The sequence below is a fragment of the Pristiophorus japonicus genome, chromosome 9 (assembly GCF_044704955.1).
Source record: "Pristiophorus japonicus isolate sPriJap1 chromosome 9, sPriJap1.hap1, whole genome shotgun sequence".
Classification (NCBI taxonomy): domain Eukaryota; kingdom Metazoa; phylum Chordata; class Chondrichthyes; family Pristiophoridae; genus Pristiophorus; species Pristiophorus japonicus.
Window position 1 is genome coordinate 59,564,975 of NC_091985.1, and position 14,143 is coordinate 59,579,117.

A 14,143-nucleotide genomic window follows, 5' to 3' on the forward strand; every position below is an offset into this window, starting at 1 on the left:
GACCCCAAGAAAGAACGCAAAAGGCAGGAGGCAACAGAGCAGAATAGCACTGGGGTAAGTGTAAACCACAAGGTGGTAGGAAGGGACAATATGTATGAATATAAAGGGGCTGCAGGAGGGGTCAAAACTAAAATTCATGGTTTAAAAACTAGTATTAAAACACTCTACCTAAACGCATGCAGCATTCGAAATAAAGTAAATGAGTTGACGGCACAAATCATTACAAATGGGTATGATTTGGTGGCCATTACAGAAACGTGGTTGCAGGATGGTCAAGACTGGGAATTAAATATACAGGGGTATCTGACAATTCAGAAGGATAGACAAGAAGGGAAAGGAGGTGGGGTAGCTTTGTTAATAAAGGACGATATCGGGGCAGTTGTGAGAGATGATACTGGCTCTAATGAACAATGTTAAATCATTGTGGGTGGAGATTAGAGATAGTAAGGGGAAAAAGTCACTGGTGAGCGTAGTTTATAGGCCCCCAAATAATAACTTCACGGTGGGGTGGACAATAATCAAGGGAATAATGGAGGCATGTGAAAAAGGAACGGCAGTAATCATGGGGGATTTTAACTTGCATATCGATTGGTCAAATCAAATCACACGGGGTAGCCTGGAGGAGGAATTCATCGAATGCATACGGGATTGTTTCTTAGAACAGCATGTTACAGAATTTACAAGGGAGCAAGCTATCTTAGATCTGGTCCTGTGTAATGAGTCAGGAATAATAAATGATCTCCGAGTAAAAGATCCTCTCGGAATGAGTGATCACAGTATGGTTGAATTTGTAATACAGATTGAGGGTGAGGAAGTAGTATCTCAAACGAGCATACTATGCTTAAACAAAGGGGACTACAGTGGGATGAGGGCAGAGTTGGCTAAAGTAGACTGGGAACACAGACTAAACGGTGGCACAATTGAGGAACAGTGGAGGACCTTTAAGGAGCTCTTTCATAGTGCTCAACAAAAACATATTCCAATGAAAAAGAAGGGCGGTAAGAGAAGGGATAACCAGCCGAGGATAACCAAGGAAACAAAAGAGAGTATCAAATTAAAAACCAATGTGTACAAGGTGGCCAAGGTTAGTGGGAAACTCGAAGATTGGGAAAATTTTAAACGACAGCAAAGAATGACTAAGAAAGCAATAAAGAAAGGAAAGATAGATTACGAAAGTAAACTTGCGCAAAACATAAAAACAGATAGAAAAGCTTTTACCGATATATAAAACAGAAGAGAGTGACAAGTAAATGTTGGCCCCTTAGAAGATGAGAAGTGGGATTTAATAATGGGAAATGTGGAGATGGCTGAGACCTTAAACAATTATTTTGCTTCGGTCTTCACAGTGGAAGATACAAAAACCATGCCAAAAATTGCTGGTCACGGGAATGTGGGAAGGGAGGACCTTGAGATAATCACTATCACTAGGGGGGTAGTTCTGGACAGGCTAATGGGACTCAAGGTAGACACGTCCCCTGGTCCTGATGAAATGCATCCCAGGGTATTAAAAGAGATGCCGGAAATTATAGCAGTTGCATTCGTTATAATCTACCAAAATTCTCTGGACTCTGCGAAGGTACCAGCGGATTGGAAAGCGGCTAATGTAACGCCTCTGTTTAAAAAAAAGTGGGCAGACAAAAGGCAGGTAACTATAGGCCGGTTAGTTTAACATCTGTAGTGGGGAAAATGCTTGAAGCTATCATTAAGGAAGAAATAGCGGGACATCTAGATAGGAATAGTGCAATCAAGCAGATGCAACATGGATTCATGAAGGGGAAATCATGTTTAACTAATTTATTGGAATTCTTTGAGGATATAACGAGCATGGTGGATAGAGGTGTACCGATGGATGTGGTGTATTTAGGTTTCCAAAAGGCATTCGATAAGGTGCCACACAAAAGGTTACTGCAGAAGATAAAAGTACGCGGAGTCAGAGGAAATGTATTAGCATGGATCAAGAATTGGCTGGCTAACAAAGCAGAGAGTCGGGATAAATGGGTCCTTTTCGGGTTGGAAATCAGTGGTTAGTGGTGTGCCACAGGGATCGGTGCTGGGACCACAACTGTTTAAAATATACATAGATGACCTGGAAGAGGGGACAGAGTGTAGTGTAACAAAATTTGCAGATGACACAAAGATTAGTGGGAAAGTGCGTTGTGTAGAGGACACAGAGAGGCTGCAAAGAGATTTAGATAGGTTAAGCGAATGGGCTAAGGTTTGGCAGATGGAATACAATGTCGGAAAATGTGAGGTCATCCACCTTGGGGGGGATAAAAAACAGTAAAAGGGAATATTATTTGAATGGGGAGAAATTACAGCATGCTGCGGTGCAGAGGGACCTGGGGGTCCTTGTGCATGAATCCCAAAAAGTTAGTTTGCAGGTGCAGCAGGTAATCAGGAAGGCGAATGGAATGTTGGCCTTCATTGCGAGAGGGATGGAGTACAAAAGCAGGGAGGTCCTGCTGCAACTGTACAGGGTATTGGTGAGGCCGCACCTGGAGTACTGCGTGCAGTTTTGGTCGCCTCACTTAAGGAAGGATATACTAGCCTTGGAAGGGGTACAGAGAAGATTCACTAGGCTGATTCCGGAGATGAGGGGGTTACCTTATGATGATAGATTGAGTAGATTGGGTCTTTACTCGTTGGAGTTGAGAAGGATGAGGGGTGATCTTATAGAAACATTTAAAATAATGAAAGGGATAGACAAGATAGAGATAGAAAGGTTGTTTCCACTGGTCGGGGAGACTAGAACTAGGGGGCACAGCCTCAAAATACGGGGGAGCCAATTTAAAACCGAGTTGAGAAGGAATTTCTTCTCCCAGAGGGTTGTGAATCTCTGGAATTCTCTGCCCAAGGAAGCAGCTGAGGCTAGCTCATTGAATGTATTCAAATCACAGATAGATTTTTAACCAATAAGGGAATTAAGGGTTACGGGGAGTGGGCGGGTAAGTGGAGCAGAGTCCACGGCCAGATCAGCCATGATCTTGTTGAATGGCGGAGCAGGCTCGAGGGGCTAGATGGCCTACTCCTGTTCCTAATTCTTATATTGTTATGTTCTCTGTCACAGCATTATAGTTGGGTGATATTTGACTGTTGTGTGGATCAGTAGGATAAACAGTCCTGATTTTATGTCTTGCTTGATTCACAGACAAATTATGCAAACAAATTCCATTTTGCATCAATACTGTCAGTACTGTTATGGAGGCATTTTCATTGCAAGACTGGCTCCACCAGCACCATCAGGATATTGAAGTGAAGCGGGTTGTGGACATGTTTGGTGACCGGTTTGAAACTGAGGTAAAAGGAGTTTAATTCTGTTGCAGCTTTGTTGAGCTCAGCTCCAATAAACACACATGTTCCCTTCATCGAAGAAACATAGAAACATAGAAAATAGGTGCAGGAGTAGGCCTTCTAGCCTGCACCACCATTCAATGAGTTCATGGCTGAACATTCAACTTCAGTACCCCATTCCTGCTTTCTCGCCATACCCCTTGATCCCCCTAGTAGTAAGGACCTCATCTAACTCCTTTTTGAATATATTTAGTGAATTGGCCTCAACAACTTTCTGTGGTAGAGAATTCCACAGGTTCACCACTCTCTGGGTGAAGAAGTTCCTCTGCATCTCGGTCCTAAATGGCTTACCCCTTATCCTTAGACTGTGACCTCTGGTTCTGGACTTCCCCAACATTGGGAACATTCTTCTTGCATCTAACCTGTCTAACCCCGTCAGAATTTTAAATGTTTCTATGAGGTCCCCTCTCATTCTTCTGAACTCCAGTGAATACAAGCCCAGTTGATCCAGTCTTTCTTGATAGGTCAGTCCCGCCATCCCGGGAATCAGTCTGGTGAACCTTCGCTGCACTCCCTCAATAGCAAGAATGTCCTTCCTCAGGTTAGGAGACCAAAACTGTACACAATACTCCAGGTGTGGCCTCACCAATGCCCTGTACAACTGTAGCAACACCTCCCTGCCCCTGTACTCAAATCCCCTTGCTATGAAGGCCAACATGCCATTTGCTTTCTTAACCGCCTGCTGCACCTGCATGCCAACCTTCAATGACTGATGTACCATGACACCCAGGTCTCTTTGCACCTCCCCTTTTCCTAATCTGTCACCATTCAGATAATAGTCTGTCTCTCTGTTTTTACCACCAAAGTGGATAACCTCACATTTATCCACATTATACTGTGGATGGAATATTACATGTGTCTTTGGAATTTAAAGTAATAACATGTTCATTCCTATTATGCTTCAGTGTCGACTTGATAATCATAAAGTGCCTATGTGTGTTGTTCTGACAGACGGTTGTATATGCAACTGGAGAGAGCGAGGGAAAGGAGAGTGTAGACATCTGGATATGGCAGCTGGTGAGAGACTTTAATATTTATCCTGTAATATTTTGCCGACACTCTTGCACATGATTTGAATCTAGATTTCAGTTCTCCCATATCTTTTTAATATAAGGTTTCATTTTTTTCTTCAGAGTTGACAGAAAAAGTAACGCAGAGGTACTGCAGCTTAAAAAAAAAATGTATCCTTCTCCAGATGCCAACGGTATAAACAGTTAAAACATTTCTGGCACCACATGTGCCAGAATGAACAAAATTGTCATTGTGTAGCCCATGGCTTTTTAAAGTTCAGGCTACGTTTTCCATCAGCTGTGCATGCACAGCACGGAACAGAGGGATGGGAAAATTGGGCGTTTAGGCATGTTTTTGCCCAATTCCTTATGCCCACAAGTTTCCATCTTGCATCATTTTGTGTCATCAGTGCACCTTTCATGTCAAGCCCTCAATAAGGCCCCGGAATATTTCAATGAATACCTGGCCCAAGTTGCTGAGTTTTTCCCTTGGAATTAGTTTTTTTTTTATTGCTATCAGAGCACATTTTGAATGGGAAGAAGACAAGCTCCAGCTGCAACAGAGCTGTTTTAAAGGTGAATGGACTTTGCATTTTTTTTTGTTTGTATGTTTTTACGGTCAGTTTTTTTTTGTATTGTTGATTTTATTAGATGTTTTTCAATATTTAAAAATGTTTTCATAATTTTGGTAAAATTTATTTTAGGAGAGGCAGTTTTAATTTACTCAATGCAATATGTTTGTTTTACTGCCCACTAAGACATCTGAAAGGAACTGCCACCCTTCCTCTACTGATGTCTGGGTGGAACTGGACCGAGCAGGGCAGAAAATTAGACATTTTCCCTCTCATTGGGCTTTCCGCTAAAGATCTACAATACGTTGCTTGTATCCGGCTGAGCGTATTGAAATTACATTCAAATGATTGATACCCAGCATCCAATGCATTACATATCATTTGTTCCGTAGGAACAGAGAAATAGAGGTTGTAAAGAGGTAGTGTCTAAGGGTTGTGGGTGCTGAGGGATACAAAGAAGTGGTCGGAGGTGGTCTTGTCATCGATCGAGACCAGGGGAGTAGAAAGGCTAAGGGAGCTGGCATGATTGAGAGGCTGGCTATGGAGTTTATATGGAGAGAGAGTTTGAGGGGGAACAGGAGGAGAGAGAGGATAAGGTGAGCTGAAATGGAGATTGAAATCACCTGAGGATGAGGAGTTGTTCAGTGCAGCGACTGAGGGAGGATATCTCGGTGAGAGACTCTGGGTGAGGCTTCAGAGGTGGTAAACAGCAAGGGTCTTAAAGGAAAGGTGAGGGGGTGGAATAAAGTAGATACTTGAAGAAAGAGAAGGTGCCAGAGGAACAGCAGAAGAGACCAAGACTTTATTTGGTGATGAGTGTCAACAATGCAACAATTTACATGGTGGTAGAAAATATAAACTAATGAAGAGCTGTTATATAAAAATGTACTTCCTTTGTGTCATGAAAATGTCCTCCCGAAGTCTGCTAGCATACCTACTACATTCACTGTAATGTAATAGCGGGCTGTAATTCTAAATTTGACCATCTGAGGGCCCTCTTATTGTTCTGCAGTCTCATGAATTTTTAGATGGCCTGTTTCTTAAGCAATTCCAGTAGCAAGGAATTTGCTTGAGTGATTTCATGAAGTTCCCAATCACTTCATTGTATTTTGGATACAATCGATGTATTTAGCAGAGATTGGATTAAGAGACCTGAACCTCACACATCCATAAGTGGTCACTGACAACAGTCTTGATGGTGTGTGCCACCCGGGTGTTCAATATGTCAGGCAGATCACAACTAAGCACGATCCTGACTTTTTTTTCCACCGTGTTCCCTTTTTCAGGAGGGTGCATCTGTTGTGGAGATGGATGGCAAATCTATCAATCTGACTGCAGGAAGCAGCCTGCTCATCCCATTAAAGACTAAGTAAGTGTATATGCTGAAGACGACTGACTCTGCAATATCACTAGATCCACAATGCTACCTCGAGAAAATGGGACCTTTCAATTGGACAACTGGTTTTATTACTCCTGCTGTTCGGAGAAGGTTCACTAGGTTGATTCCGGAGATAAGTGGGTTGACTTATGAAGATAGGTTGAGTAGGTTGGGCCTATACACATTCGAGTTCAGAAGAATGAGAGGTGATCTTATCGAAACATATAAGATAATGAGGGGGCTCGACAAGATGGATGCAGAGAGGATATTTGCACTCCGAGGGGAAACTAAAAATAGGGGATATAGAATAAGGGGCCCTCCATTTAAAACTGAGATGAGGAGGAATTTCTTCTGAGGGTTGCAAATCTATGGAATTCTCTGCCCCAGAGAGCTGTGGAGGCTGGGTCATTGAATAAATGTAAAGTGGAGACAGACAGATTTTTGAGCGATAAGGGAATAAAGGGTTATGGAGAATGGGCAGGGAAGTGGAGCTGTTCATGATCAGATCAGCCATGATATTATTAAATGGCGGAGCAGGCTCGAGGGGCCAGGTGGCCTACTCCTATTTCTTATGTTCTTCCCTGTTTATAGGATCAAACTATGACATATTCATATAGTAACACTGCATACAGTGGTTACAATGACGGAAGTAAGATTTTTTTTGGTTTTAATAAAAAAGGACCAGGTCAGGTTGCTACCAGTCTAATTTTGAAACATATACTCCAGGTTTTGAGAGCGCACACCAGAATCGTTTGTTTTACCTAAGTACTGAGTTGCAAGCGATTTGACCTGGTGCTATTTATATGAATCCCAAACCAGACCATTCCCCCATCCCCACCACCTCAGTTTTCTGCCCTCCTCTCCTTGTGTTCGTCTGCAGTCACCAGTCACTCTCCACTGTCTGTCCCAAATGGACATTATTCACGTGTGTACCCAGACAGCGAATGTCGTTGGGTTATTCAGTCACCAGGGAGGGGAGGCAACACAACAGAGGCCAATCCTATTCTCATCTGAAGACCACACTCCCAGCTGGGGTGAATGGATAGTGATCAGGAGTGGAAACCCTGCCTGATGTTTCTATTCTCCCACTTGCTAGTCCAAGGGGTGCTCAGGATAACTACAGCACCCAAACATCATCTCGACTGATGTCCATTAACCCACCACAGAGCAGGAACAGAACCCGGCAACCTTCCTGCTCCATGTGACCCAGAAATAAAAACAATCTTGCATATTATCACTACTGAAATAAAGAATGCATACTCTGAGCTCAAGCTTACTATCTTTTTTTTTATACAAGGTACTTTTGGAAAAGGGCTGAAGGAACTATTGCGCTTTATATCGTACAAAATCCAACTCTGAAGAAATCCTATGATAAATAACAGTCCTGAAGGCATAGGGTTTTCTTCACCTGTTTCATTTCATCGTATATGCAATAGTTTGAATAATTTGAAGTGAATCCTCAGCATTTATTATAAATGCAAATTTTCGAATGTTGGACAAGTAGTGAATTGCTTGTTTAAAATAATGACAATCTTCAAAGGAGAGGGACAGAAAGCAAAGCAAAGTGGAGTTGAGGTCGATGATCAGCCATGATCTTATTGAATAGCGGAGCAGGCTCGCGAGGCCTTCGGGCCTACTCCTGCTCCTATTTCTTATATTAAATTAGCAGACTATTCCATTGATCATGTCATGAGTTGAATCACAGGAATGTTTGAGATACGAGAGCTCAATCAATTTGCAGTAGAATGTAACATATATTGATTCGATGATTTCCTGGTGGTAATTGTTTTGCTGTAATAATGGTTATAAATCCATTCATGTGGGATTCATCATGGATCAGCTGTGCCAAAAAAATCCTAGTGAATTGTACAACAAAGCTATTCAAATAAACACATTATTATTATTACAATACTCGATCTTTCTTGTTGTTGCTCTCTACCTTTCATTTCTCCTTCAAGACACTCCTTGCTTTTGGTCACCGGCCCTAATTTCTCCTTATGCGACTCGGTGTACATTTTTTTTTTTAAATCTCATAATATTCCTGTGAAGCATCTTGAGATGTTTCACTATGTTCAAGGTGCTATAAAATACAAGTTGTTGTTGTTGTTGCAAATGGGGAGTCAAGACTCAAGACACCGCTGATGATGGATGATGGGCTGATTTGGGTGATGGGGAAGTAATTGGACCAGGACATGCAGATGTAACTCGCTGTCTGTTTTAAAGCCTGTCCTTATTTTTCTAAATCATTTGAATTTATATTTAAATAGCAAAACTTATGGGAATTTGGGAAACAGACCGAGGAGCAGGGAGGTGAAAAACTGAGGCATTTCAGTGCCACCACTGGTAGGAGAGTCTAATCACATCATGGCAGTTAAATGGGCAGTTTCCATTATAAATGTGGAAATTAATATGGAAAAAGTTGACATGAAAGTGTGATATTAACATAACAGCAATAAGGTTTTATGTATAGTGCTCACAGATGTAAGATTTTTAGAAATGAGATAATGACCAATTAATTCTGGCCAGAACACTGGGAGAAGTCCCTGCTCCAAAAATTACCATTGCATCTTTTTATATTAAACTGAGGACCAGTCTGCTGTTCAGTTGAACATCTCCCCTTGTGCAAGCATCCACACAAACCAATGAGTCAGAAGGGTTGTCACTGGGTGAAGCACTGAGCACTAATGAGAATGACGACCTGGGAGTGGGAGAGGCAGTGTATTGTACATCCATGGAAACTGAGGAACCTAGGGACCCAGCCTTCAAAAAAGCTATGATTACAGAACATCAATACGCGTGAAGACTGTTTCCATGCCTATGGTTGCGTTGATGGAAAAATGGGAGGCGTTCAACGCCAGTATATGCAACACATTGCAGGAAGTTTCCCACGACCTGCAGTACCCTGGAGACTGACAGCCCAGGAGACTACTGCAACATTAAGACACCAGCAAAAGTTTATTAAATAAAAAGAAAGATTTACATTTATATAGCGCCTTTCATGACCTCTGGGTGTTCCAAAGCACTTTACAGCCAATGAAGTACTTTTGAAGTGTAATGTAGGAAACTGAGCAACCCATTTGCACGCAGCAAGCTCCCACAAGCTGCAATGTGATAATGACAAGATAATCTGTTTGAGTGATGTTGACTTGAAGGAATAAATATTGGCCAGCACACTGGGGAGAACTCCCCTGCTCCACCTCGAAGGACACTGATGACTTCTGGAGTGACAGCCAAGAGTACTGCCATAAATATGGTCACAGGGCTTCCAAGGACTGGTTGAGACTATCTGGTCGAAACTGGTCTAAGTGACGAGCCGCTCTTCTGAGCCTGTTGCCAGTACCAGTAGGCTGCAGGGACTGCATGCAGAATTGCTGAGCTTCTGTCTCGCTTATCTTTTCCTGGGTTGTTAAGCTTGCTCACTTAAGCCTTGCATTGATTTCTGGGGTGTCTGAGTGGTCCAGGGCTACCCAACATCCAGTTCTCCAATCTTAAGCTAGGCAATCACATGCCTGATAAGCAAAGGATGGGTTCCACGCTGGACCTCCTGAAGGCACCAAAGATAAACAGGACCAAAGCTACTGGATCCTAAAAGGATCAATTACCTTAAGAATGCAGCAGCTTGATGCCCTGCTGGACTTCGGAATTTTTAAACTTTTTAAACTTCGGACCAGAAAGAGCCCCGAGCTTCCCCCTCGGAGTGCCAGGGTGCTGATCCAGGTGCCCAGCGGTGGAGGTGGAACTCTGCTGCATCTGTACCGGCACAAGGCAGCCACCCTCAATATTTAAACAACCCTTCCTCACAAGTTGGGATGGATTCAGCAGTCTGGCGGAATTGTTGGTCCAAATCCCAATTGCCACACATCTGCCCCTTCCCCTAAAAAGGGTCTGTGGGATTTTCATAGAAATTTACAGCACGGAAAGTGGTCATTTCGGCCCATCGTGTCTGCCCTGGCCAACCAAGAGCTATCCAGCCTAATCCCAATTTCCAGCTCTTGGTCCGTAACCCTGTAGGTTACAGCACTTTAAGTGCACACCCCAGTAATTTTTAAATGTGGTGAGGCTTTCTGCCTCTATCACCCTTTCAGGCAGTGAGTTCCAGACCCGCACCACCCTCTGGGTGAAAAGATTTCTCCTCATATCCTCTAAACCTCCCCCCATTTACTTTAAATGTATGCCTTTGGTCGTTGATCCTTCTGCCAAGAGAAACAGGTCCTTCCTATCCACTCTATCCAGGCCCCTCAATTTAATACACCTCAATCAGGTCTCCCCTCAGCCTGCTCTGTTCCAAAGAAAACACACCCAGCATCTCCAATCTTTCCTCATAGCCAAAATTCTCCAGTCCAGGCAACATTGATATTGAAGAGAATCCCAATTCATTATGAGGGCACAATGTACCACGTTCAAAACAACAGACTTGTATAATGGCAAGGTTTTGTCATAAGTATGTTTAATTACTGTACACTTAATAACTGACATTTACTGTTGCGAAACCTATTACTGCACTGCGCATTTTCCAACTCTGCTTGGAGCGCCATTCCCTTCATCTGTCACGTACTGGGACGGTTCGATTCACCGTTTCTTTTCTCTGGCCCTTGGGGAAATTTCAAAGATTGAAAGCGACATCAACCACAAACCTCGTCCCCCTACTCGCTAACCGCTGCACTGCGACCACACTCTGCTCCCGTGAGATGGAAACCAGTTTTGGTCCTTTAATTTTCCATTATGTATCTAGTGGGTTTTAATGGATATTCAGTGTTGCATTTCTGTATTGATTACTTTTTCTTTCTGTTATGGCCTCGTTCTCTCTCCCACTGTCTAGCTCAGTCAAGGAAGTCAGCCAAGTGTACTTAAAACGCTACTTTTATTTGCCACCAAAGTGATTTCATTGAGTCAGCACATTACTATAATCAAATAGGACGACTACCATAAAATATGCATTTTCACTGCAAATGAAAGTTCAGATATTAAATAATCTGTCTTACAATTCCTCCCACGCTTCCTGCCTCTTTAGTGGCACACTGTTCTGACCAATATTAATGCAAATTCTAATAGCTTTCTGAAAGCAAAGTAATCTTACCTACCTTTATTGAATTAGCATACAGTTCCAGTGGGCAAGCGTTTGGGGGTTTACAGTGAAAATCATAATTCCAAAACTTGATATCAAACTAACTCTCACTTGTTATTTACAGCAAACATTTTTGCAATAATACTTATTATTAGTGAAGAGCTTAGTTGTCTAAATTCAGGACTTATTTCGAACATTTCCCCTTTGATGGTAAGGTCCTTCTGGATTTTCCCACTTTAAGTTAGCAGTTCCACTGGTGGTATTGTTTTTGAGTTCTCTCTCGGATATATATATATATATATATATATATATATAAATAAAAGAGATTAATGAACCTCAAACACCCTTAACAGATATAAAAATAAACAGGCAATGCAATTTTTCAGATGCAAAGTTTCATTTGCCATACATAATGAGAAGACTGAAGTCTTCGGTCCCGCCACAAACTCCGTTCCTCAGCAACCGACTCCTTCCCACTCCTCGGCCACAGTCCAAGGCTGAAGCAAACCATTTGTAACCTTGGCATCCTATCTGATTCTAAGATGAGTTTACAACCCCCCCCCGCCATCCGCTCCATTAGCAAGACCGCCTACTTCCCCCTCCGTAACATCGCACATCTCTGCCCCGCTTCACCTCATTTGCTGCTGAAACCCTAATTCATTTCTTTGTTACCTCTAGACTCAATTATACCAATGCTCTCCTGGCCAGCATAGCATCTTTCACCCTCCATAAACTTGAGCTCATCCAAAACTCGGCTGCCCGTATCCTAACTCACACTAAGTCCCATTCTCACAATCACCCCTGGGCTTACTCCCGGACTGGCTCCCTTGATTTTAAAACTCTCATCCTTGTTTTCAAATCCCTCCTTGGCCTTACCCCTCCCTATCTCTCGAACCTCCTCCAGCCCTACAAGCCTCTGAGATCCCTGCACTCCTCCAATTCTGGCCTCTTGCAATTCCTCGATTTTAATCGCTCCACCATTGGTGGCCATGCTTTCAGCTGCACTAAGCTCTGGAATTCCTTCCCTAAACCTCTCCACCTCGTTACCTCTTTTAAGACGCTCCTTAAAATCTACCTCTTGCGACCTATTATCTCCTTATTTAGCTCAATTTCAAATTTTGTTTGATAATGCTCCTGTGGAACGCCGTGGGCCGTTTTACTATTTTAAAGGTGCTACATAAATTAAAGTTGTTGTTGTAAAAAGTGAACCAGAAGAGAGAAAATAATTTAAAGGAATATTTCAAGATAAAAGCCTTGTAATAAACCTGACAGAGCTATCCTGTGTATTCCTTAAAGAAGCAAAAAAGCACTGCCAGGGGGAAACCAAGCAGCAGGTTCTCAGTGAAATGAACAAATGCATTTTACAGAATATCCATTATACATCTTTACTGGAACTCTTCCCCCTAAGCATTACGTGTCCTTTAAAAAACATTTATGAATGGAAAAAATGCTTTATAAACTTGCCCTGTTGTGCCTAGCCTTTCTCTGAATGTGCACTCCCTGATTAGATTGTGTTTTAGGACTAAAAACATTTCCGGACTCGGGAGGACTTTGTTCAGAGTCTTTATTATATCGGCGTGTTCCCGTAGCTGACTGGATTTAACACAGAGCAGCTCTGACTTCCTGTCTCGAACCACTGGCAGTGCAAGCAACCTAATATATGCTGTGCCCTTTTAAACTTCAGCAACAACAGATTGATATAATTACAATGATTTCAGTTACTGCTCCGTGGAGATCAGATACATTACCATGGGGGGAATGGTAAGTCAGGGGGTGAATCATCCCAGGGTCCTCTCACACCATTCTTAACCATTTTCATAGTAGTACTAGTATATGCTAATAGAATTGGATATACACTTGAAAAGGAAACATTTACTAGGGCTATAGGGAAAGAGCAGGGGAGTGGGACGAATTGGATAGCTCTTTCAAAGAGCCGACACAGGCACGATGGGCCAAATGGTCTCCTTCTGTGTTGTAGGATGTCATGCCTGGTCTTCACACAGTTGGGCCTAAGCAAGAAGAGAAACATGCTTTAAATATGGGAGAAAACAGAGAGAGCAGGAAGGAAGACTGATTTGTACTGCAAATTCAGCAAGGCTGCTCGAACCGACCACAGGGGAAAGACAGCTGAGTCTTTCTGAAAGACAACACTTAACTTTGATACTGTTTAGAATTTTACGCCAGTATGCTGTCAAACCCGGTTTAAAAAGTGCTCCAGAGTTTCATTGGCCTTCCCAGATACTTTTAAAATGTATCTGGATTAGATTCGAATATTTAGAAAATGTGGATAAGAATAGGATCAGGAGTAGGCCGTTCAGCCCCTCGAGCCTGCTCCACCATTCAATAAGATCATGGCTGATCTTCTACCTCAACTCCACCTTCCTGCACTATCCCCTTTTCCCTTGAATCCCTTCGTATCCAAAGATCTATCGATCTCTGTCTTGAATATACTCCACGACCGAGCATCCACAGCCCTCTGGGATAGTGAATTCCAAAGATGCACAACCCTTTGAGTGAAGAAATTTCTCCTCATCTCAGAACTAAATTGCCGACCCCTTATTCTGAGACTAGTTCTAGACCCCCCCCAGCAAAGGTTCAACAGACTGATTCCCGGGATGGCAGGACTGACATATGAGGAGAGACTGGATCAACTGGGCCTGTATCCACTGGAGTTTAGAAGAATGAGAGGGGATCTCACAGAAACATATAAAATTCTGATGGGATTGGACAGGTTAGAGGCAGGAAGAATGTTTCCATTGCTGGGGAG

General features: G+C 42.7%; 1 protein-coding gene across 1 annotated transcript in view; it reads left to right on the top strand.

The window, feature by feature from the left end:
* The window catches only part of haao (3-hydroxyanthranilate 3,4-dioxygenase), a 54,318-nt gene extending 46,098 nt beyond the window's left edge, over positions 1 to 8,220 (top strand). Inside the window, exons 7-10 of the mRNA XM_070888691.1 lie at positions 3,149 to 3,297; positions 4,303 to 4,368; positions 6,220 to 6,302; positions 7,609 to 8,220. Coding sequence (XP_070744792.1) covers positions 3,149 to 3,297; positions 4,303 to 4,368; positions 6,220 to 6,302; positions 7,609 to 7,690 — 380 coding nt within the window. The 3' untranslated portion in view covers positions 7,691 to 8,220. The remainder of the gene's footprint in view (positions 1 to 3,148; positions 3,298 to 4,302; positions 4,369 to 6,219; positions 6,303 to 7,608) is intronic.
* The last annotated feature ends 5,923 nt before the right edge of the window (positions 8,221 to 14,143 follow it).